Source organism: Temnothorax nylanderi, unplaced genomic scaffold (genome assembly GCF_030848795.1).
Source record: "Temnothorax nylanderi isolate EJ_2023f unplaced genomic scaffold, tnyl_v1.0 TNYL_tig0221_pilon, whole genome shotgun sequence".
NCBI classification, from domain to species: domain Eukaryota; kingdom Metazoa; phylum Arthropoda; class Insecta; order Hymenoptera; family Formicidae; genus Temnothorax; species Temnothorax nylanderi.
Genome location: NW_027249283.1, coordinates 266626 through 293693, shown reverse-complemented (window position 1 = coordinate 293693; position 27068 = coordinate 266626). Strand labels below are relative to the sequence as shown.

The window sequence follows — 27068 nt, the reverse complement described above, 5'->3', positions numbered from 1 at the left end:
AACGTATGTATGTACAATACGTGCACGCATATAGCAGTATATGCAGCATATAGGCGGGATAGGCACATAGGTGCCAGAGTGTGTGTGCGAAATCCGTGTATTCTAATCGTAATCGGCCGCCGATTCGCGGAGAACGGACGGTGACGGATGGTGCGATGAATCGTTGAAACGGATATCGCGAGTGACCGAGCGGAAGGCTCCGTGTAAGGGAATCATTCGTATCGTCGTCATCTTCATCGAGAGCTCATTCACGTCGGACGAATCGACGTGAGAAGATAGCGGGTAAGCAGCAATAGGATGGCGATATCGACGACGACGACGAGCGATGATGTCGCGCTACCCAACGCAGGGACAAACAAAATGGCCGCTCACTCGGCGGTATTCGGTTTGGCGGTACCGTTGTTTACTCGTCAGGGAGACGTTTCGACGCGAAGCGCGGCGCGCTTATTGATTCCTCGCTACCGCACGCGTCATTAACTCCGTTGTCTCGGCGACGTGCAGCGACGTATGACGCTCCGCTCCGTCAGCGGTATTTCTATTCACCGACGTTTCGTTTCCGCTTCTTTTTTATGACGCAGACGAACGGTATCGTGGTGCTGGGGGTCGCTCGTCGCTCATCGTCGTCGCGACGACGGCGTAGACTTTGATGCGGGAACGCGACGCCTGTCCGTCGACGTGGCCGCGCATCGCCCGAAGACGCACGCGACGTCGCGATTCGCGGGATATGCTGCCGACCGACAGTGGGGTCAGCTTCGCGAAACTTGCGGCAATTTCTTGAACAATCTCGCGCTCAGGTAACCATAATCTTAACGCTTTCTATTGAATCGTCAAATACTCTGACTCTTCATTGAGCTCACTTTAAACGGTGGATCTTAATTAGCAAATTTTCGCATTTACCGGTCGATCAAGCAAATCGTGCTCGATTAGTCATTCCGAAATTCGACGAATTATCTATCGCATTGCCGAGCTCTTTGTGGGATCAAAAGTTGGTATACAAGTGTAACATATATTTCTCAGGCAAACAGAATGTCCAGCTCGTATGTCATTGAGCCACAGGAAAGTAGCTCTCAGAAGAAGGATGATACGTTAATCATTGTTGTCAACGATGATGGAGTAATATCCGTTGATCAGGCGACTCTACAAAACTTAATAAGTAAGTGATTGCGAGCAAATCGGTAAAGTAAAAGACATGATGACATCGTGTGAAAGATTGATAAAGATGAATAATGTTCAATATGGTAATAAGCGATATTAAATCGCTGTTTCAGTGAATCAATCGAGCGCTAATGTTAGCGTGGTAAGATTAGGACAGGCCGACGCGGATACTGAAAATGGAGATATAACCTTGACAGTAGATCCACCGATATTTGCTCATTCTACAGCAAGCTCGGTAAGCGCCAATGCCAGCACTGACCCAGGTGGGTTGGTAGATCCCTTTATGGAGATGGATCCAGAACAGCTGGAAAGATTAGAAACAGCTCTGCAAAGTGAAGAGGCAAAGCAGATACTTGGAGAAAATGTCACTGCAATGCTTGGTACTTTATATATATTTTTTTTTTCGTTAAGGTTCTTTTGCTCTTTTGTTCGAGTTTTATGATTGCAATGATACAAAAAAGTCTTTTGTTTATATTAGCAACTTTTGCAGAATTTTATCAATATAAGTGTGTGCAAAGCTTGAGACACCGCGTAAATGCTTTTGTCTGACTTAATAGTTGATTCATGCAACTTCTCTATATACTGATTCTTTTTAGATATGTTATCGATAGAAGAACAACAGAATACAATGCGATATAATATACAGTTGGATCATTGTTATACGAGCAGATTGTCACCTAGCGATCCAATACCAAGGGATCCTCTACCAATCGTTGATGATTTGTCTGAAACCAATGATATACAGTTTATACATCAAACAACCTCTCCTCGAACACCTGTTATGTCACCTATTAATGACATGGACAATGCTGGAGTTAAGAGCAAGAATATTGCAAAGAATATAAATGTAATTGTTATTACATTGTGTATATACATATATATATATATATATATAGAGTAACATAATATTGTTATTCATGATTAATTGTGTGATATTTAATTGCTGTGTTGTAGATATTACAAAACAAACAGATGAATAGACCAATACGTAAAACGGCTGTATCTACACCTACAAATATAACTGGACCTTCTAGAACTAATACAAACATCCTTGGGACTCCTAAATTTTCAGGGCATCATTCAATGCCGAAGAATATAACAAGTGTTCCGCAAGGAACAACTAAATGTATTGTCTCAATAATTATTGTTTTTTAATTATTCGAATATATATTATTTACATAGAGTATCAAGAGAACGAATTATCATTATAATCATTTACAGTACAAGCCAAAAATAACAAGGAAGAAGAAGATGATGAAATCTCAGAATCATCTTCGGAGTCTTCAGAACCAGAACCATCTGATAACGATAGCGATTCAGATTTTGGTCCTCGTAGCTCCAAGAAAAGCACTCCTAGGGCTCGAGGAGGACGAAAAGGTCTTACTACAAGAGGTGGTAGCATGACAGCTGTTCGAAGAAGAGGTCAAAATAAACAACTGGATATGGAACAGGTGCGACGATTAGACATGGAGATGGCTGCTGCTGTTAATGCAATGAAAACTCCTGAAAAGGATGATAAATCGGGTGTGTAATTAGTTTATTAGAAAATATTTGATTTTGTAGGCAAAGAAAATAACGTGATTTTCCAATTATTAGAACGATTTAGTCCTACTAAGAATAAGAGACAAGTCAAAACACTTGGTGGGAAGAAGAAAGAAGAATCGCCATTTACTGAAATTTCTCCATCTATATCGCAAGAATTGCCACCAGCATATGAGAAACCACTACAAACAACGAATCAAGTGAAAGCAAATTTAATTAATGCCAACATGATTAAGGGTGACATGATATTGACCAAACCTGGTCAAGGAAGAAGCAGTCAGAAGGTTACTTTTATTCAAAAACAAGTTCCGATGAAACCGACCGAACTCAAGAATATCGGGCTTAAAAAAGCTGTGTTCGTTTCTAAGGAAAAATTCAACCAAGGCGGTACAAAATTTTTTACGACCAAAGATGGGAAATTGCTACAAATACCAATGACGTCCAAAACGGCGAGTCCGAACATGCAGATTTCTCCCGTAAAGACGATATTGACGCAACAATCCACGGTACAACAACCTGTGACACAGCAACAAAATGTAAACCAAGGTTCGCTGATACAGCAACAATCGAAAACCGTTTTGTCGGTCGGCACGCCGATAAAAATTAAGCCTAGCGATATAAAGAGGGAGAAGAGGAAATCTGACACCAGTATAGAATCAATTTCGAAAGGGGAAGAAAATTCCCCAAAATCTGTAGAAATCAAGACTTTAGATAGTTAGTATTTTCTTTACCTCGTCTTTAATTAAGAATTAATTAAAGTGAGCTACATAACATTAAGTTACATTTGAAACATTTGTTACAGGTGCGAAGAAGCCTAAAAGAGATAATCGAAAGGCTCCAGGCTATGTAGCTGATACTTTGGGTCCCGCGCTTTTTTCAACACCGGATATAATTCGACGTGTAGGTTCGAATAGTGACGGAAAGGTTACAGATAACCCTGCAACACCTACGACTCCGTCTACACCTTTCGCAACAGTAATAGCTACGTCTGGATCGTCAACCGGTTCCATTTCCACAGCAGTTTCATTGAATATTGGCATCTCTGCCGATTCAAACGTAGTACAGAATACTTCTAATCTTGCTGATAAAAAGACAATATTTAATGCTTCTGAACAGTCTGTCCAGCCAGAACCACAATTAAACTTCGATGGAGGTAACAGTATAATACCAGGAAGTGAAAACGAACAAAAATCGGAAAGCAAGGCATCATTGACTGAAGAATTACAACCATCATTAGATACAGGTAAAATTAAATCTTATGTAGAAGAGATCTTGTAATATTGCTTTTCAATGTATTATTTTATTCACAAGTGGTGTTTTTAAAAAACTCACTTATTATCTCTATTTATATTTTGTGATGTAGAATTTTTTCTGTACCATTATTTTTTTAATAATTTATTTTTATATAATACATAATGCTATTCTAATAAACATATTTTAACACATTTTGTTCTTTTTTTCGTTGAATTCCTTTATTTGCTCATAATCTTATAATTAAAAACATTTTATTGTTTTTATATTATCAAAGTTTATAATGCGCTGTATATGATTCTATATGTAATTTGTATTTTACATTGCTATCGTACTTATCTCTAGTATTAAATACTGCTTCATCAGAGAGAATTATTTAATTCATAGTACTACTCCATATTCTAAGTTGTTGTTTCCAAGAGTAATAGGTTTTATCGTCAACTTGTATCTTTTCTAACGATAACAAGTTATGCGTTAATTTTTTTTCTACATATAATAAGTGCATTCTCCTATTTATAATTTATGAATTTACTCTCTTATTTTCTTTTATCTTAAAAATTACATTACAATAATAATTATTAAAAGCATTTTATACATTTGTTTAAGGTGGGATCGAAGGAGAAGAACATTTATTGGCTACTTTAGAAATGGAAGCCAACAAACACGAAGAAGAACTACTTGCTGAAGCATTATTGTTACAAGAGGAACTTGGAGTCGATTTAGCAGAACATGTAAGTGTATTTGTATAATCTATATATTATTCTAAAATATGTGAACAATACACATGTCATAAAACAAATCTTTGAACTGTATAAATCAAAAACTGATAAAAAGTAACTGAAAGTACTATGAAACCATTATATATTTTTTGTCAATATTTATTGAATTAATTTATAAATAAATTTTATTTTATTTAACAAAAAGATGGTACAAAAAATTACAAAATGTTACAATAAATTTTAATATGTTAAAATTTAATATTAAAATTTATTGTAATATTTTGTAATTTTTATATATTTTTAACAATAGATAATAAATAATCATAGATATAATTGTAGATAATAAATAATTATAGATACCGTGGATAATATTGGTTTCAGTAAAAGTGATTCAGTAATTATCTATATAGCAGAACTTATTTACAAATCAACCTAATAGTTTTATATTAATTTATAAATTAAATATTTTCAGTGTATCGTAACATTTTAGTTAGTTCTGTATATTTAACTTTTTTATTGATGATATTTGTACGTGGTTGCTGCGTTTTTTAGATACATTAAATATTGAATAAAAATATTTACTAAATATTTATTAAATATTTTTATATGATAGTGTAGTTTTCGTTCTTCTAATTAATTTCTTCACGCAAATGGAAAATTTTTTACACATGGCATGCAAGACACTAATCAATGATTAGTAATCTCATCATATTATATACGTTACTAATATATATTACATCTACTACAGGATATCAACATTAAATAAATATAATATTCGTCATATATATATATATATATATATATATGTATGTATGTATGTATGTATGTATGTATGTATGTATGTATGTATGTATGTATGTATGTATGTATGTATGTATGTATGTATGTATGTATGTATGTATGTATGTATGTATGTATGTATGTATGTATGTATGTATGTATGTATGTATGTATGTATGTATGTATGTATGTATGTATGTATGTATGTATGTATGTATGTATGTATGTATGTATGTATGTATGTATGTATGTATGTATGTATGTATGTATGTATGTATGTATGTATGTATGTATGTATGTATGTATGTATGTATGTATGTATGTATGTATGTATGTATGTATGTATGTATGTATGTATGTATGTATGTATGTATGTATGTATGTATGTATGTATGTATGTATGTATGTATGTATGTATGTATGTATGTATGTATGTATGTATGTATGTATGTATGTATGTATGTATGTATGTATGTATGTATGTATGTATGTATGTATGTATGTATGTATGTATGTATGTATGTATGTATGTATGTATGTATGTATGTATGTATGTATGTATGTATGTATGTATGTATGTATGTATGTATGTATGTATGTATGTATGTATGTATGTATGTATGTATGTATGTATGTATGTATGTATGTATGTATGTATGTATGTATGTATGTATGTATGTATGTATGTATGTATGTATGTATGTATGTATGTATGTATGTATGTATGTATGTATGTATGTATGTATGTATGTATGTATGTATGTATGTATGTATGTATGTATGTATGTATGTATGTATGTATGTATGTATGTATGTATGTATGTATGTATGTATGTATGTATGTATGTATGTATGTATGTATGTATGTATGTATGTATGTATGTATGTATGTATGTATGTATGTATGTATGTATGTATGTATGTATGTATGTATGTATGTATGTATGTATGTATGTATGTATGTATGTATGTATGTATGTATGTATGTATGTATGTATGTATGTATGTATGTATGTATGTATGTATGTATGTATGTATGTATGTATGTATGTATGTAGTATGTATGTATGTATGTATGTATGTATGTATGTATGTATGTATGTATGTATGTATGTATGTATGTATGTATGTATGTATGTATGTATGTATGTATGTATGTATGTATGTATGTATGTATGTATGTATGTATGTATGTATGTATGTATGTATGTATGTATGTATGTATGTATGTATGTATGTATGTATGTATGTATGTATGTATGTATGTATGTATGTATGTATGTATGTATGTATGTATGTATGTATGTATGTATGTATGTATGTATGTATGTATGTATGTATGTATGTATGTATGTATGTATGTATGTATGTATGTATGTATGTATGTATGTATGTATGTATGTATATATACCTATACAATATCAAAAAACATTGATATTTTACCTTACGTCATATTCTTGGCAAATTAATAGCAAATAAATTTATTCACAAAAGATAACTTAAAATAAAAACTAGTTTATTACAACTTAATAAGAATGTTTAATAATAATAATGATAATTGTAATTATAATAATTAGTTCTAGGACAATTTTCTAAAAAGAAAAAAAAAGATTTACCCGTGGCAATCAGATTGAGTCTATTATACCATCCTGTTTCTAACTGCAGGTTAAGGCACGTTTTCCGTCAAAGGAAAGAGTGCCATAGTTGCTGCAGTTGCTCGTGCTCAAGAAAATCTGAATCCAGCAACTGATATCTTAGCCCAGTATATGCCGGATATCGGCCAAGGATGCGGAGACTAGTCTCATCATCACCGCATCACCTACAATTGAGCATATACCAGAGATGCAACTTGTGCACGTGATAATTGACGGCGCCATGCCCCGCCACAGTTGCATCATCAACCTGGGCTCACTTTTTTCTGATGATCTTATAGTACTCCCGATCAGGTTCTCACTAGGCAACAAATCTCCTAGTAAAGCTTTATCTTGTTCATATTTGGTCCTAATTTTTGGGCCTTCAGAAATTAAGGCTGCTCCCGCAGCCAATCTCTGACCTCTGTCTATCTAAACTGTAGCCAGCTCCTATCTCTGCATCTTTGTCGCTGAGCCAGTTCTCGCTGGCTGGTCAGCTGTCTCGTTGCCTTTTACCTTTAAATAATCTAGGATACACACTAAACAAATATAATTGTTTTGCATTCAGTCCTTACGCTCGCATTCTCATATAGCCTTAAACGTGGGTATGGGAACATCTCAAGGCCTTTCAAAGTCGCCTAACTATTCAAATAAATTATGATAGGTCTGCTCTCTGTGACGTTCCTAATAGTCTTCTCTGACGTTATCAACACTTGTGCGCTAATCGCTACTATCTCCGACTCAAAGATCATGAAATTTTTCCCGAATGGAGTGCGTTTTTCTCGCTTCTCTCCGACATTCATAGAAGTTGACTCCGGTGCTTGTTTCAGAATCATTCGTATATCAAATGTTCCGTCTCAAAGCAAGCCTTTTGTGCGAACTCTAGTAGCGGAAAAGAAAGAGGCCTCTCGCAAAGTTTGCGAATGCATTCTTATTCTAGATAGAATTTGATTGAATTTTGAATGCTGTCCACGTTGCCATGTCTTATATATATTAGAACCATTATTTTATTATTTTATTTCAGTTGATTGATAATGAAATCAATAATTACAACTAAAATATTAAAAATAGAAGTAATTGGTTCGAAAATTAAAATTATGATTTATTGTTTGCAGCTTTATATCGGGCAATCATGCGATATCTTAGCCCAGATTCTATAAACGTGACTGATACTACGTTTACGCAAGTGTTACTTTTGTAGTAAATTACGATAATTCACTCGTTTACACAGTGAATTATTGTAAGTTACTACAAAATCCCGTTTACGCGGAGGAATTATCATAAGTTACTACAGAAGTAACGCTTGCGTAAACGTAGTATAAGTTCTTAAGTAACCCACGCTGCGGTGCTTGTAATCATGAGTCATAATTCATAATTATCTTATTTTATTTTACTTTTAATAACAAAAAATTATAATTAAAACATCAAAAATAAAAATTAATTGATTCGAAAGTGAAAATTATGTGATAATATATTGTTTACAGTTTTATAGGTCTGCAATTTTAACTGGCGTTCCATAAGATTAACTGAATTTTGTAACATTGCACGCGTTATCGTCTTACAAGTATAATAATTATTTTATTATTTTACCTTACTTTATTAACAATAAAGTTCAATGATAAGATATTTGAAAGAGAATTGAAATGAAAATAATTCTTAATGGACTTACAATTAATTATTTTTAATCGGTTTTGTCTTGCATTGCAGTCTGCACTAGCTGATCCCAGGCCACGAGTAATACCAGAACCATTGGCATCGGGTAGCCTGGTTTTGCCCACGTTAATACCACCCGAACAAGACTCTAAATCAGCAGAGGTAGTAGCAACGGCACAAACAAATACCTCGAAAGAACCAAGCAAAAAGTCTTCAAAGGATGACAAGGAAACAATTCAAATCATTCGGGGCAATCGCGTAATTAAGTTACCACCTATCGAAGCACCTGCCACTAGAAGTAAACGATTGCAAGCGAAAACTGAGATGCCACAGACGAATCCCGAACCGACGAAGAAAGTAGAGAAACTTACGTGAGTACACTATATTAATAAATTAAGGATTTGGATGCAATAACAAGTAGTTTTGTATACAATTTGTCACGCAAGAGCGTATGGTTGATTACTCGTACATTATTATCTTAAGATAAGCAATTTTTATATGATTTAATAGATTATTAGATATATCGTGTTATTATCTAATGTAAAGTCCAGTCTTTATCATTATCAATTATTTAACAATGTAATTATATAAGTGCTGGTCTACAACCTTGCTTTAAAGGGTATTTAAGCTCTAAGCCGTAAGAAATTGACCAATCACAGTCGAATATTCTCCTCAAATTCCATTGTGATTGGTCAATTTCTTACGGCTTAGAGCTTAAATATCCTTTAAAGCAAGGTTGTAGACCAGCACTAATAATGATATCTGAATAATACACATGAATATATGACAGAGGTAAACATACATTATCAATTATAACAAATAATTTATAATAATAAAATTATTTTATTATTTATATGTAATGGCGTTAGTTGATAAAAATGATATAATTACTTGTTATTAATATATTATACTATTTATTATGCAGGGTATCCCAAATTTCCTATGGCAATAAGAGTTAATGGTAAATTCTTGAGATTATTTTGAGATGAAACTCTTAATACCAAAATTTCGAGATTATCATAGTTTAAAGTTAACCAACTACTTTGTCCGAAATTGGTACATCGCATAATAGTAAAGATATTTTTAAGCATCAATTTCGATATGTTGTATGGTAATATATTAATTGTAATTCTATACACATTTTTACTACTGCCATGTGCCACACCTAGTGTGCGAGTTTCGGACAATTTTATTAGTCAATTTTATAAACACTTCTCGATTAAAAACTATTATAGCCTTGATATTTTAGTATGAAGCTTTTTATCTCAAAATAATCTCGGATATCTATTATTAACGGTTATCACGAGAGGTCTGGGACAAATAATGCATTACATATATATATATATGTATTGTATATTAAAATAATATGTTTACAATATGCATGTCAAGATAATAGCTATTATAAATTATGTAAGATTGAGTTGTTTTTAAATTATACATATTAGTACAAGTCGGTAAACATAAATCTCCATACGATATTCGAAGTTTATCATTCTTATTAGTATTCAAGTATTCGTTATAAATAGCGATATTACTTGCAACTTAGTTCAATCACTTTAACCGTTGTCAACTTTAAATGTTGATTATTAACTTCCGACGGGCGTGCGTGTGTACTTTGTACACGCGCAGTGACTCTGGAGAGAATTTATGGAAACTTCCAATTTGAGTCCCGGCTCCCCGAGCTATTCCTTCAGTATCTAATAAGCTTTCAAATATCGTAAACTTTCACCGCATGTTTATTTTACGATATCCCTTATCCTTTCAAATTTTTAATCTCATTCCACGGTGTTCTTTTTGTACACGGCGCGCGCTCCCGTTATGGAAAAGGTCGCGCTTGCCGGAAGGTTAATTAAATGAGAATATGGATCTTCGTACATAATACAATAACGCTTTTATAATGACCAATGATTTTCAACAATTAAATCAAAGAAAACAATCTCTGTTTAATTTTTATTTTAACAATAGGAAAAAGATCCGATACTGGAAAGATATTGAGTAGGGGAGACCGGGGCAAACTTGACACTAGGCTTTTTGCCAATTTAAATCTATCGTAGAAACTTGCCTTTCCTACTGTAAATGCGTCTTTATGTGCCAGTATTATCAACGGAATTTGGTAACATTCTGAGTTATAGTGTAATTTTTAACGCGACATAAGCGTTTTTGATAGTGAAAAGTAATTTTTCTGATCTCTCGAAAATGTCTACTCTTTCATCGAGCTTTACTCTTGCGAATCTACCGGTAAGTGATTTTGATGGGAAATTCGATGCTTTATACGAATCCGATAATAGTTTTTGCATTTTTTCAAAATTTTTATATTTTTGGAGTAACAAAAGTAAAAAACGACGTTCGGGGCAAAATCGACACGCTGTTTTATTGGCTCCCAATAATAAACGATGCTTGTGATGCAGCTATATGACCCATGACAAATGTGTGCGCACGTGTAATCGCGAATTTACTTGCATAAATTGTTTTTCAGACATGAGTTTAGATGAAAATAATTGAATGTTCAACAATTTTTGTTCTCATTATTTCCAATGATTGTTTTACTTAATTTCAAATTTTTGTAATTTCTAAATACACGATAAATAAATGTATATTTAGTTTCAGACAATAAAAAATAAGTTCCAGATCAAATTGTGTCGATCAGGCAAAGTTTACCCCGGCATTTTTCAATTTGAAAATTTGTCTTCGCGTCACTTTTCCTTTCCTGGGGGCAAAACTAAGCGACGTACAGCAAAATTTCCTGAAGCAATTTTGTACCTGAAGAAACGCTCTTTAAATGTGTACCATTAAATTTGCTTGAAAATTTTAATTAATTGTTGAAAATTGCCTTTGAAAAAATTGTGTCGATTTTGCCCTGGTCTCCCCTACATATCTTCCTAATGTAAAAAGGTTTGCTGAGTAAAATGATTTAAAATCTCATGCCAACCCATTATGTTATATTTATATTGATGAAAATATAAATTTAGAAATATAAATGTTAATTATTTATTCTAGCTGGAATAACGCGTGGTTTCGTGCGAGAGTGATCGACTCGTAGTCGTCCCGAATTCGAACTTGATTTAGAGCACCCAGATCTGAGGCAGAGAGTCACAGAGCCGAGCAGTGGGGATACGCACACAACGAGAAAGCACGTACTTGTTTCGGCGGCCGAGGTTCCGAGCATACGTATGTGCTTTCTCTTCGTGTGTATATCCCCACCGCTCGGCTTTCTGTGACTCTCTGCCTCAGATCTGGGTGCTCTGACTTGATCCTCATCCTGTATGCCTTGATTTATAAAAGCTTGATTACAAAGTTGTGAATAAAGGAGTGAGGTGAATTGTAATCTGGTTCGGGAACAATAAATACCGATACATAACATACTCTTGTTCTTTACTCTAGTTTAATTGCTAGAAGTTATTACAGAAGGAAGCTGAAAGAAAAACATACTAGACGCTAATATAAAACTCTTATGAATAGTCTTCATTGAATAGTCAAATTTTGATTAAAAAGAACCTAAGCAAAGATCGAAATTAGTACCGCTACTTATGACGAATATACTTTGAAATATACTTTGAATATTATATTGGATATTTTGAATATTATATTATATTATTACATTGGATATCTGCATAAATAAGTTTGCTTATACTGGTCTGATTATACCTTTGACTAAAATTTAATAATTGTTTTAACATCGATACAGTCAGGTATCGGTTCAGCAACCAGCACATAACAAGGATGAGTTCAGAACGGGACAAGTAATGAATGAAGAAGAAGAGGAAGATGATGAAGATGATGAGGAAGACAATTCAGATTCCGAAGATGATCCTGACCGATTATGGTGTATCTGCAAACGGCCACATAACAATCGATTTATGATATGCTGTGATGTCTGCGAAGATTGGTTCCACGGAAAATGTGTACATGTCAGCAAAGCCATGGGTAAGTATCTGGAATCTAAGTTCAGATGAAAATATTTTATATTCGTGTCATACGATGTCTGTTTTATACAAATATATGATAGGTCAACAAATGGAGGAAAAGGGTATAGAGTGGGTTTGTCCGAATTGCCTAAGAAAGAAAGCTGAGGAAGAAAAAATGAAATCGAATTCGCAATTGCTAGCTGGAAAGCAAAAAATAAAGGTTGAATCAGTAGGTGAGACACCATCATCGCAAGCTGTGTCTTCGAAAGAAATATCTCCGTCGAGTTCTGCTGCCGACCACAGTGCTACTCCAGCTTCTAGTACAATGCAGTGTGTTGTTTGTAAGAAGGAAGCCAGGAACTCCAGCATTTATTGTTCAGATGCGTGTATTCTCGCTCACGCTCAAGAAACTTTAACCAAGGAGAAACCTGTGCCATCTGGATCAAATATAAAATCTACGAAACCACCTGCGATAGACACTATGAAGGCAAAACCCGAGGCTAGAGTAGTAGTCTTTGACAGAAAAACTGGTAAAGTTCTTACCGGTAAATAGATTATATCTGGTTGATGTTAAATATTACATAAAAGTACAGTCAAATCACCCTCTATTCTGAATAAGCTGGCTTTTTCATAAATTTAATCTCTTATGCGCTGCTGTTCTATTATTATTTGTCATGTAATCACATGGAATCATAGCAAATATGATATTTTTTGTTTTTTACTCGCTTTGTCTCTCAATTTATTGTAGGTATATTTTCATTTTGCACATTCATCATTCGGTGGGAGTATGGATTCAAGGGAAAGTTAAGAATAAAAGGAGTATTTATTCAGAATAGAGAGATTTATTGTATGTATGCATACGTGCGCGCGCGCGCGTACGTATGTGATGCGCGCACCGGCAGAAATGGTGTCCCTCAGTGGCAAGGTTACGTATGTAAGCACACGCATACCTAGCCGCCGCGGGACACCATTTATGTCGGTTACATGATGTGTGTGTGCGTGTGTGTGCGCGCGCGCGCGCGCGCGCGCGCGCGTGTGTGTGTGTGTGTGTGTGTGTGTGTGTGTGTGTGTGTGTGTGTGTGTGTGTGTGTGTGTGTATATACATGAATTATTATTATTTTAGGCGCAGATGCTCCTCTGAGATCCAGTTTGCGAACATGGTTAAAAGAGAATCCAACTTTTGAAATAGTCGAAGCTAATAATATTAATACACTTCAAATAGGCGGAAAGCTCGTCACGCAGATCCAAACATCTGGAAAAACTGTATGTGTTCAATAAAATTCAATAAAAGTCTAAGTAAATTAAAATTGTACAAGATGTTATGAAAAAGAAATTCAGGATTTATAGATAGTAACACTAGAAATAAGAAATGTTTAATGAAACAGTTTGAAAAATCAATCCTCAGAATTAGATTTTTAGTTGATATAAAGCAAATGATTTGCTTTTATTTATCGACAGATATACGATAGATGATATTGTGAAAACAAAATTATCTTACACAACTTTGATGTTTACGGAAAATATTTTACGTTCTACACTCTTCTTCCATTTCCACACACATTTTTTAACAAAGAATTGTCTCTGCGTTAGATGAAAATAAGTTAGTCATTCGTCTCTGCGATCAGTGATTATGCACTTATTTGGCATTTGGGATTACCTAGACTGAATTTAATAATATCAGTTATTCATTTAATCAAGAAATAGCAGAGATACATTTTATGTATGGTCGTGCTAATGTAGATGCAGCCACATGATATTTCTATGCCGAAAAGTTGTCAAGTCGGGAATTTTCCTCTCATATTGCATTAAAATTTTCATCTGTCTTTTTATTTTCACATTGCATACGATAAATAGAAGCAAGCAAATCACTTGCTTTACAAACTCGATAAAATTACTTGTAACTTTGATAGTTGTTTTTTTTTATTATTAGTTATTTTTTTATTTAGTTATTTTACTCAACTTAATGAGTACTCTATCAAGTACAGTGTTCTAATCCTCTCTTCATAACAGCTGATATTTTTACTTATACAAAAATATAGATAAAAAACATGTAAAAGATTTAAAAGTTTTGGATTATGTAGAGATTTCTATAAGAGATCTTTACAAGAAATTAACAGAAAGATATGTGAACTGTTTTCAGGCAAAACTTACGCAGCTATCCCCAGTTAAAGTGCAAAGTATGCCCAAGATGATCTATACGAAAGTAGCTGGATCAAAACAAACTGTTTTAGCACCCAACAAGAAAATTACAATAATTCCCGCTATGCAACAACAAGCGAGTGTATCGTCGGGTAATAAACCGACACAACTGAAACAAACGATAATCACCACAACGCCAGGAAAGAGCCCTGTAATATTAAAGACGTCGAAGAGCGTCACGCAGTCGCAATTGAAAACCCAGGCAGCAGGCTCACCGAAGCAAACGCCGATTAAGAAGCAAGAAGCAAAGCCATCACCGTCCCAACTGAAGCAACAAACTAAATTAACACCGGCAAAAAAGCCAGAAACGGAACCCATACGAGTGAATATCCGAAAAACGCTGACAGAATTACTATCCAGCCGTATAAAGGAAACTGAAGATCTGAAACTAACCGACGAGGAGATCGCTGACTTGGCTTTCAATATAGAACTCGAAATGTACAAGTATTTTAAGGACACCGGTTCTAAATACAAAGCGAAGTACAGAAGTCTTGTGTTCAACATAAAGGACACCAAGAATCTGACATTGTTTAGGAAAATCGCGGATCGCTCATTAACGCCGGATGCAGTGGTGCGATTAAGTCCGGATGAGATGGCCAGTCAGGAATTAGCTGAATGGCGCGAAAAGGAGACCAAACATCAGCTGGAAATGATAAAGAAGAACGAACTGGATTTGATGGCTCAGGCCAAGTCGATAGTCGTGAAGACTCACAAGGGTGAACAAATAATCGAGAATGACGGTGGAATCGATCACGTTGATCCTAAAACGCCGGTGCAGGATATCGTTTCCGCATTAAATAACGGTGACAACATAAGTTCCACGGTTGACGATCTGGAAAAGAATAAGGATAAGGACGATAGATTAAGGGCACAAGTGGAACCAAAAAAATCCAAGAATACTGATGAACGAAAGAGAAAGGACAAGGAGAGAGGAAGAGAGCGCGACAGTGCAAAGTCTAAGAATAAGGATCGACGGGAGAGAAGTCGCAGTCGACATCGTCATAGTCGTGATCGGGATCATAGCAAGACCCGAGACAAGAGTAAAGAGCGAAAGTCAAACAGGAATAAAGAGAGCAGGCGCGATAAGGACAGAGAGCGAGAGAAGGATAAAGATCGAGATCGGAACAAAGATCGGGACAAGGCGAGCAGAAAGGAGAGCAGGGAGAGAGATCGACAGAAGGAGAAGGACAGGCATAAAAATAACGATGGTCGTTCGAGAAATCGTAGTGGGAGTAGAGAATCGAAGGACGTTGATAAACGAGAAGAGGAACGTAAAAGGGAAATGGAGAAGAAGAAGGAAACCTCGCCACCACCTACGGAAAAGCCGATAGAGGACCGCCTCTGGCGACACATAGAAGATGAGGCGACAACGAATACGATCGATGGGAACGATTCTGACATATCGGATAGAGAACCTAGTTCTACTGTCACGATCAAAACGCCCGATATAAACGAGGAAACCGAGAGAGACAAAGAACAGGTGACGGACAAGGAAACGTCGGCGACGAAGGGCAGTTGGCAGACCGTCTGGCGCGGCTTCGTCAACATGGTTGACGTCGCCAAGTTTTTCATAACTGCGCAGGAAGTAAGTGGCAACGCCAAGGATCTTATGGACGATTTACCGGATACTGTCGACGTTGTCGGTAGGATCAGTCACGAGACCGTTTGGGACTATATTTCGAAGATGAAGAGGAGCGGCTCGAAGGAGATTCTAGTCATCAGATTAACGGCTGCCAATGACGAAGAGAAGATTCCTTATATAACTCTGTACAGCTACCTGAACAGCAGAAGTCGTTTAGGCGTTGTAGGCAATGTTTCGAAAAACATCAAGGACTTTTACATAATGCCATTTTCGAGTCAGAGTACAATACCGCCAGTCCTAATGCCACTTACTGGATCCGGGTTCGAGGAGCACCGGCCGCATCTACTTCTCGGCATTATAGTTCGTAATAAGAAGAAACGATTGTCGATTGTGCCGCCGATACCTTCGAAAACATCGAAGACGTCCGACAGAAGTTATACTCCGCCATTGGTCAGCGTGCCAAAGGAGAAGACGTTGTTGCCGTCACCGTCCTCGTCTCCCATGTTGTACAAAGCAACCGCGTTAGACTCGACGAAGGAGAAAGTGGTGGCGACAGCAGCGGCGGTGACGCAGATGACCCTGGAATCTTTGAACAAGGCGCACATAGGTATGTCGCGCGGCGTTATAGACACCGCGACGATATGCAAAATCGTACCGGAATTGTCGTCCAAGATCGTCGACCTGACCTCGTCGCCTGGTAAAGTCACGTTGGACGATGACGGAGACGAACCGTACAGCCCTGGCGAGATGGATGATGATATAAACACGCTACAGACCACTGACAGTACCACTGGCATCTTGTCTTCATCCAACAAGAACCCTACGGAGTTACAGAGGAAGATGGACGAGCTGAATCGGCAAATTGAAGAGCAGAAGCAACAGATTGAGGAACAGAGGCAACAGATACAGAGCATTAGCTCGTCCTTTCTCGACGAAGCAACGCCCACTTTGCCGGTGAGAATCTTTATTAGGCTCATTTTTCTCGATTGTTGTTATCATGTTGTTACGATACTTTTTGTTCGCCTTGTACAAATAAAATTGATTTTGAATTCTACCGCACACATCCCGATCCCATCTCCCGAGCTGCTCTAGATTCTTACTTCTGAGGGAACTTGATCGAACGAGTGTTTTATCGTTAGAGATCATTGAAATCGCTCGCTGATCAAATGTTGTGAGAAATTGAAAGTTTATCATTTAACAGCGAGTGTAAAATAGAGTCAACACTTGTCAGGCATATACAGAACGAGGATAAATTGTAAATGTTTTTCTATATATACATATATATATATTTTTTTTCCCCTTTTTTTCATTATATTAATTCACGATATAACGGCCGTGTATCGTCACGAGCGATAATATCAAAAGCTAGCGATTGTTAGGATCTCTAATATTCTGCATTAGAGACGTAGACATATGTGACGTTTTAAAGTGGTCAAGTCGATCATTTGGCATGTTCGCTGGAAGTAGAAATCTCAGTAGCTCTATACCCTCTTTAGTGTATCTTATTGAATGATGGTTTTAAAAAATTTTGTAGAATGTAAAAATAGATTCATTCGATAAGTTTTGAAGTAATGTGAGTTTACGGGTTAATTTTCCTCTTATTTGTCAAGTAATTTCGATCGATGAAATATAGAGAGATTTGTTAGAACTACATTCGTGTTTCCATTAATCGCGCGTATCTTTGACGATCAATCGTGAGTATTATCTGCCTTCATCGGTATCTCTTGTATCTTGTATCTGTATTTTTGCATCTTTATCTTTACGATTATTTCAGGGTTTAGGACTAGATCCGCCAACCGACGACTGCGAGGAGGCTTACAGCCCATCAAACGCTCGGTCTTTCACGCCTCCGCCGCCTATCTCCAAGTTTGCACAACCTATCCTCGATAAAGTCTCGGACATCACCATACCGCCGAATTTACAGGAGATCTTGGCGAACGTAAAGCGGCAAGAGTCTTCTAAAGTGGATCCTTATCTTCCGTCTAAGCCCAGCGCGTCGTTCTTACCTGCGCTCTACCAGAATCCGGAGAAGTATTCGCCCTCATCCTCTTCCAGGATTAGTCAGTTGGATCAGAAAACGCTGTCGGAAGTTCCCAAGGAGAGCAAAGGCACATTGAGTAGTTTGAGCGATCTGGATCTGATCCGAAAGGCCGAAGAAGAGTTGGCCGCAGTCGCGGCGGCGACGGCGGCGGTGACGACAGCGGCATCAGTGACGTCCGTAGTGCCGGCGCCACCATCATCCTCCTCATCCTCATCGTCGTCATCGTCATCATCGTCATCATCCTTGCTCGTCTTAACGCCGCCGCCTATCGTCTCCATAAATGACGCACCGATATCGCCACCGCTTCACTCGTCACTCTCACTTCCCGCGGAGCTTGCGTTGGAGGCGAGCAAATCGTTCAAGTCGAGTCCTTCGGATTCTTTCAAGAAGAGCTTCACTCCCGAACAACCAAAGCCACCCGGTCTCGAGGATGAAGATTTTCCCATTTTCCCATCGACTCCGCCAACTGCAGACGCCTCCGAAGTGACGGGCGCATCCTCAAAAGTTTCACCCAAGAGCGGCATCGTGCTGAATGTCAAACGGAAGTTAAACGATACCGATAACGATAGCTCGCCGTCGCCCACTAGGTTACCGAGGACAAAATCGCGCTGGGGTCAAAGACCGTCCGAGTAAGACAACCCTGCGCGACTTGCTATTTGGGGTACGATGACCTTCCGATATGTAGGAACACACTTTCTACGTGCATTATCCAGTGAACGTTTGTTGTGTACAAAGTGAAATTGTGTTTCCTTTGCGCAAGGAGAAAAGGATCCAACGAATCGGAGCGATAAACTACTAAAAGAGCCTTGCTGTAACTTGTAACATAAATGTACAAGGCGTTATTTCTCTCCATTGTCTGACTCTGCGTGTGCGCGTCAACGGGACTGTAATCTCGTATGGAATGAATGAAAAAGAAATATATGTACGCAAAGTTGCCAGCATGAGAGAGAATGAGAGTGAAAGAATGGATGGTATTGTAAACGTGAGATCTAGCGTGCTTGACAGTAGCGAATCGTCGTATGCATTTCCGCATTTCTAAATGTTTGTCGAAATAAGGTTGAGAAAGACACTGTATATTTTCAGTCAGAGTATCGAATGTAGATGCAGAAAAGGTTTCTTTACTATCAATATTGCTTACGTTCTTAAGAAAGAAACAGGGATATGATGTCACAACGGTGTGCATTTCATTGATCAGAGTTTTGTCCGCGAGGAAACCTAGACGATTGTACCCTTATTCCGCAATCCTCTATCCGCCATTTCCCACGTCTGTCGCTAAAACGAATTCTCCACAAACTTACTCACGAGAAGAAGAGCGTATCTTCCACAGAATATTGACGACGTTTTTCATGTGTCAACGAGAAGAATGCAGAGACAGTTTTGAGAGGTATTCAAATAAGGCGAGTATCTATCGTTCGTGTTGAAGCTAATGATATATAACGATATATAAACGCGAGACTAGGACTGCGTTCTGATATTCACTACCAGTATTGAAAATCTATAGTTTACGTCACGTGTACTACAGATTTTTGGTACTGGCAGTGAATATTGGAACGCAGCCTAACTCTATTGATGACGCCGACGTATTCGCAGTTGTCCACAGCTCAATGGTATCACCGTGGAAGGTGTGAGTTGGTGTGAGTCACGATCGACGTATAAATCCGTGACGGATATATGCCGAAAGTACTATCCTTGTAAATACCAAAGCGAAAAAGTAGACGAAACTCGGCGACTGTTATCGTGTCGCTCTCGTATATGACATACGCAGTTTCTGCGCGTGATGAGTACGTATACGTAAATATATACATATAACCAAGTGCTGCACACACATAAAACAAGTTTCTGCAATATATTTTATTGAAGATTTCACCCAGTCGTCAAAGGTAGCTGTGGCTTTCTCGCGTAAGGTTGAATACACAGAGGTATCCTCAAGATCCGAATACTGTTTCATTTTGTCTCTGAAGAGATCGACAGAGCTGATTTTCGAGAAATTGCAATTGAAAAAAAAAATATATATATATATAACGTTTTAATGTAGTTTTAAGTACATATTTAACATAACATAGTCATGAAATTTGAAAGTAATTTGACCATGATAAAAGCATTGTGTTTAAATTATTTTGTAGATAAAAACTTGTCGAAAACAGTTCAATTACTATCATGATTAAATTATCCTTGATATGATCAAAGTACTCCTGATTGAGAATGGTGAAGAATGTCTTCAATTGCGACATTTTACATTGGAAACGCGGCACCATAAGCCTTGCGGTATGAAAACGCAGATGTGTTTTAAGATGAATTCTGTACTTTAAGCAAGCAGTGATGTATATAATTCGCGCAATGTTGCTCTAACCAAAAATGCTGATTGCGCGCGCGCGCGCACGCACGCACACACACACACACACACACACACACATGGGGGCATTCCATGCCGAATCGACCTGGGTTTGACCCTCGACCTCTCGGATTTGGTCGGCGATTTTTTATGTTATTGTTTCAACTCTAAAATGCACTCAGAATTTTTTTTAGATTTTTTTTTTATAAAATTGATTTAGTTATAATTTTTTTAACAGATATTGATGGCCACAATTTAAAAATGTGAAAAAATTCTCAAAAATCCTGTGTTAGATATCAAAATTTTTAAGCCTTGACTCAAAGTGAGCCGGCGTTCGCTTCTAATTTTTTCGAGCTTTTTTCGAAAAAAATATTGAAAAAAATTAGAAGCAGACGTCAGTCTACTGTAGGCTGTTGCTTGAACAACATTTTTGTCTATAATTAACACAGGATTTTTTAGAATTTTTTCAGATTTTTCCGACGCGATTTTTTTTATTTTGGAAAATCGCTTCAAAAAAATTTGAAAAACTTATTGAAAACATTTGATTCATTGGTTAGGTGGTCCAACATTCACTCGATTTTTATGAAAATCAGTATCTGGGGGTTTTTCAGGTCGCTTATGAAGAATCCGTAATCAGAATCTGAAAAATCAAAACGGCGGATCCAATATGGCGGCTGTAATAAATGAAAAATTGACTGGAATGCTTAGATTATTAAGGTGATGCTGGAGTCGTCTGTTTTACCGGCATTTTTTGCCGTCACGTAGCGTCGTATTAATTTGACAGAATTAAAATTCCTTTTCCAGAATTGCAATACATACATCAATGATTCAGGGAAACTTCGATTTTACATAGAAAACGAGAAAAAATTACGGAAGTACAGATTTCCTTATCTACTTTTATCCTAATATGGCGTCTCGAGTTGCGGCGAGCTGTCAGCTCATCACAAGATGTGTTTCATTGATACGAACGCGAAAACAAGCTTCCCTGAATTGCACAACAAGAAAAACATCGATAAACCCCCCAAATCAATATTTGGAAGCGTAATATAAAAGTATGATGTCGGTGTGCATCGTGCGTATGTGTGCGTGCAATGTAGCGTGCTATCCTTGCCTATATCTTTGTCTATACAAGGACAGATATAGTCGATACCATAGAAAATGGTAATTTTGTCGGTTATACAGACGGCTCCAGCATCACCTTAATCATGTTCAAAATTAATTTTTTTTGAATAGTATTTATTGATCGACAAAAAAAATTATTAAGGGGATGCTGGAGCCGTCTGTATAACCGACAAAATTACCATTTTCTATGTTATCGATTATATCTGTCCTTGTATAGACAAAGATATAGACAAGGATAGCACGCTACATTGCACGCACACATACGCAAGATACACATCGATATCATACTTTTATATTACGCTTCCAAATCTTGATTTGGGGGGTTTATCGATGTTTTTATTGTTGTGCAATTCAGGGGAACTTGTTTTCGCGTTCGTACCAATGGTATATCTCTTATATGAAATACATCTTGTGACGAGCTGACAGCTCGCCGCAACTCGAGACGCCATATTGGGATAAGAGTAGGATAAGGAAATCTGTACTTTCGTAATTTTTTCTCGTTTTCTATATAAAATCAGAGTTCCCCTGAATCATTAATGTATGTAGGGGAGACCGGGGCTAAAACGTCTACGGGGTAAATACGTCTAATCAAATATCTCGGAACCTGTATATTGTGCAAACTCGCTATTAACATTGTAAACGCTGCTTATAGTACCCATGTGACCAACGGAGTTTCGGCAGGTTACCTGCCGTGTTATGATTTTTACGAGGGCAAACGTGTTTTCGAAAGGTGAAAGTTACATTTTCTGCGCGTGGAAATTTTGTAATATCTGCAATAATATTTGCTCTCCAAATCTCGAGGTACGTGATTATAAAGAGTAATGCATGCTGAACATGAATCCAGTGTAGTTTTTTCATTATCGTTGATGTCTAATATTTCGTGGGCGATCAAACCTGAAACTTGTGTTTGGGGCTAATCGGTCAGTAAGCAGTCCGGGTGCATTTCCAAGGCATTTTCGGGCTCACTGCATATGGAATATGGATGAGACGGGAATTACAACCGTTTAGACACCGAATAGAGTCATCGGACGTCGAGGAGTGAAACAAGTCGAGCGAGTGACTTCTGCGGAAAGAGGAACCCTCGTAACTATTTTTTAATAATGTTTCGCATAAAAATTTTAAATAAATTTTTATATTTTTCTCTTAAAAAACAATTATTGCATGTATCCTATTATTTTTTAGAATTAGATGTACATATATGTATTGAAAATGCAGTGCAGACTGTTATACCCCGGCATTTTTTAGATTTCAATTTTTCCACCGTTGTCGTTTTTGCTCTATACCGGTTAAACAAAGCGACGTAGACAAAAATTTCCTATATAAATTTTGTAGCTAAAGGTTCACTCTTTACAGTGGTATACCACATTTAACTACAATTATTTATTTTGTTGTTAAAAATCGGCACCGAAAAAAAACGGACTGTTTAGCCCCGGTCTCCCCTACTGCAATTCTGGAGAAGGATTTTTAATTCTGTCAAATTAATACGACGCTACGTTTCGACAAAAAATGCCGGTAAAACAGACGGGTCCAGCATCACCTTAACAGATAATAAAATTAATTTTTTTTCCCATGAAAATAGGTATGTGGGGGTTTTCCAAGTCGATGATTTAGTTTATAATTTTTTAAATATATAGATATATATATTTTTTTTTCATTTCTTTTTCTACAATAAAAATGTAGAATAACGATAAAAATAAAAATGAAAAATATTTAAAAAATTGAAAACTAAATTACCAGCAACCTGGAAAACCCCCACATACATATTTTCATGGAAAAAAAATTAATTTTGTTGCCTGTTAGTATTTTTTTGTTGTTTATCAACAAATACTATTCAAAAAAATTAATTTTGGACATGATTAATAATCTAAGTGTTCCAGTCAATTCTTCATGCCTTACAGCCGTTATATTGGATCCGCCATTTTGATTTTTTAGATTCTGACTACGGATTCTTCATAGGATTCAGGTCATAAGCTACCTAAAAAACCTCCAGATACTGATTTTCATGGAAATCGAATGAATTTTGGACCACCTGACCACCTGACCAATGAATTATGTTTTCAATAAGTTTTTCATCTATTCCAGCCGCCATATTAAAGCAGTCATTTTAAATTTTTCAAAAGGCCACGTTTTTTCTTAAACTACACATAAAAACGAAAATTTTAAGCCATCGAACGTCTTGTTTCGAATTAATAAATTTTACCCAGACACTTTGTCCCACTTGACGTGGAACACATCCCATATATATATATATATATATATATATATATATATAATATATATATATATATATATATATATACACACACACACGCGTGTATGTGTATATAATATATTATGGCTGCATTCTAATATTCCCTGTCAGTACTGAAACTCTATATTTTTCTATATTTTACATTACGTATACTATATAGATATTCAGTACTGAGAGTTGCTGACAGTAAATATATATCGGAATCCAGCCAAATATACTAACAATAAGTAGCTGTAAGTTTATCGTCTTTCTCTTCCATAATACGACAACTCTAGTTATTAGGATCGATAATATAATACATTCGAAGCATTTAATTTTGTATATGAGATGAACACATCGTTAAAATGCATACGATGTAACATATCGCGGTCTTGATTCAGTTAACTCAACTTTTAGCGATTTTTAATAATTATTGGTATGATAAACATTGATGTGACATGTACATTTATATTGTAAAATTCTGAATTACTACGTATCCTTTGAGGCTATTTACTTCCAAGTCCCGATATGTCTGAAAGAGATTTATTAGGGGAATATCGTTGTAAGAAATTTTCATATGACATAACGATATCGAGATGTAAGTAAATATTTTGTCTTTTTTTTCGTTTTTGCAAGTTTCCTTCATTACGAATTTTAAAGACAAAGATGTATACTTTTATATCCTTATATGTGTTCTTATCTGTTCTTATCAGTTTCTTCTATCCTCTTGTTGAATATGACCAGAACACGAATATGACGTGTGTTGTGTACATGCAAATGTACGTCTCGAATTTGTGTACAATAATTTGAATAGCTCGATTACTGGGAATGGTATTACGCAAAATAGCTACGAACACATTTGTTTCAATCACACCCACAATCACACTTTCCTTTTTTTTTAAATAATGTAGAAGAGCGTAGAAATTTGTAGTTTTATTTGTAGACCATCAGGCTATGATACTACTGAGCTACTTTAGCAGTTTAACTTTAAATGCGACTAAAAAGCGCCATTATATAATACAACGTATATTACATTTACAAGGATTACTATACGTTGTATACCTCGTCTATATTTAACAATTACTTTATAAGGAAATTAGCTGTCTTATTTTATTGTACACTTTTGTACCGCGATCTTCAGCTGATATGGCACTTCTTCATTACATATTATGTATCTCGTCATTGTTAATATTAATCTTAATTATAAAGGAGATTATACATGCGATTATTGATTTGTTTAATCATTGTCTCTCCTTGCGCTTGAGTTATAGCATTCATTATATATAGCTATGCGTTATGTTTATATATGTCAAAATATGTTTATATTCATCACCGAATGTATCCTGAAATACGGATACGCAGAAAATTTATAACAATTTTATAATTTTATGGCTAAATCTAATGGAGACGAATCGCATTAGTATTTACTAATAAATATCTGTAATAAAAGAATGAGAAATAATATCAGTTTTCGATAGATTCCGATCGTATCACAGGTTAGTTATTCAGTAATTTTCTTAGTATTCCTGAAATTATTCTGAAGAAAAGAAGTATGCTAATACGTTAACGGTTATTAATTGTGCCCCGAAAAAAGTATACAGGGTGTTAAGAAAAAATGAGAGAATAAATGTTGAAAAGTAAGCATAATCCTCAGAAAGCGGAAAAAAATGTTTAATCGACATATGCTCGAAAATCAACATTTTCAATATAAAATGCGACTTTGGTTCCAGTAATGCAAGTTGTTTTCTTTCACTTATGTTTTATGTCAAAATATAATAAAGATTATAATAATTATTTACATAAAATCTTCTTTATTATTTTATTTATTTTTATAAGATATGTTTTGATGTCTTTCCTGCATATTTATATTTTTGGAACATTGACATACATTGACATAAATATTCGTAGTTTGTTTTGATGTGCATTTTCTATTTTAATCGTTAATTTACTTTATTATCCGCTATACTACATTACATTTATTATATTACATTAATTACATTAATTATATACTATATAACATAGTCAACATAGTACATGATAGTCGTGTTTTAAATTTTGTGAGAAAAAGATTTATATTTTATAACTAACAAGAAAAAAAGCAACATGAAATGTATACATATTTTCTTGAATTAATCAATTGTAATATAAAAATATAATCATACTATTAAACTATAATGTTTACTTTTTGCTTTCACAAATTTCTTCAAATGGTCAGGCTTTAAACTCTCGTAGCATGCAAAACCTCAATGAATATTGACGTGGCCTTCACCAAATCAATCTTTATAGAACCTTGATATTTTAGTGAGATTTAGAACAAGTTCTTTCCTCTAACATTTAGACGAAAAGACTTGTTTTAAGTCTCATGAAAATATCGAGGCTTTGAAGGCTGATCTAGTGAAAGCATTGCAGTAGCGTTGAGATCTTGCGTGCTGTGAGAATTTGAAGCTCAACATTTGAAGAAATTTGTGAAGTCAAAAGATGAACATTTTTAATAGTTATGATTATTTTTATATTATGATTGGTCAATTCAATAAAATATGTATACATTTTGCTACTTTTTATTTTAGTTTAAAGTAAATCTATTTTTCTTAGAAACAAAATTTGTGGCTTAACATAGCGAATTCAGGCGCTTGCACTAGCGCACACTTGTGCGTACTAAGGGTGCAGTCCCAGTGTCCCACGTAGAGAAAAAGCGGAACGGAAAGCAAGCACAGTGCATGGGGGGGGGGGAGGGTAACTAATCAGAACGTTTCTCCAAATATCCGTTCTGATTTTATATTACCGGGTTCCCCATCTACAAGGAAAAACGGAAATACGTAAATATTAAAAATCATTTTTTATTAATTATACTTCACAGAAATAATTAATATATTATAAGATATATTAATATATTATAAGATAATATATGTCTATTACTACGTTTACG

At 35.6% G+C, this 27068-nt stretch overlaps 1 protein-coding gene across 5 annotated transcripts; it reads left to right on the top strand.

The window, feature by feature from the left end:
- The first annotated feature begins 75 nt into the window (after positions 1 to 75).
- Pps (protein partner of snf) lies at positions 76 to 25621 on the top strand. Of its 5 annotated transcripts, none has more exons than XM_071717678.1 (16): positions 76 to 282; positions 579 to 794; positions 1018 to 1153; positions 1269 to 1535; positions 1752 to 2002; positions 2110 to 2281; positions 2377 to 2679; positions 2752 to 3411; positions 3500 to 3940; positions 4555 to 4679; positions 8786 to 9102; positions 12417 to 12655; positions 12738 to 13181; positions 13760 to 13899; positions 14777 to 17371; positions 18192 to 25621. In XM_071717678.1, the coding sequence occupies exons 3-16, from the start codon at positions 1027 to 1029 to the stop codon at positions 19089 to 19091; spliced, it is 6981 nt and encodes a 2326-aa protein (XP_071573779.1). In that variant the 5' UTR covers positions 76 to 282; positions 579 to 794; positions 1018 to 1026; the 3' UTR covers positions 19092 to 25621. The 5 variants fall into 5 exon arrangements, with proteins under 5 accessions (XP_071573779.1, XP_071573781.1, XP_071573778.1 ...); XM_071717679.1 differs by lacking the exon at positions 76 to 282 and adding an exon at positions 293 to 505; XM_071717680.1 differs by lacking the exon at positions 579 to 794 and having other exon boundaries at positions 12738 to 13166.
- Positions 25622 to 27068: the final 1447 nt, after the last annotated feature.

Excerpts from the sequence above, each read along its gene's own strand:
- Pps (XM_071717678.1), top strand. The coding sequence starts at position 1,027 with ATGTCCAGCTCGTATGTCATTGAGCCACAGGAAAGTAGCTCTCAGAAG. Across the intron at positions 9,103-12,416 it reads AAGAAAGTAGAGAAACTTAC|TCAGGTATCGGTTCAGCAAC; the intron begins GTGAGTACACTA and ends ACATCGATACAG. Across the intron at positions 17,372-18,191 it reads AAGCAACGCCCACTTTGCCG|GGTTTAGGACTAGATCCGCC; the intron begins GTGAGAATCTTT and ends CGATTATTTCAG.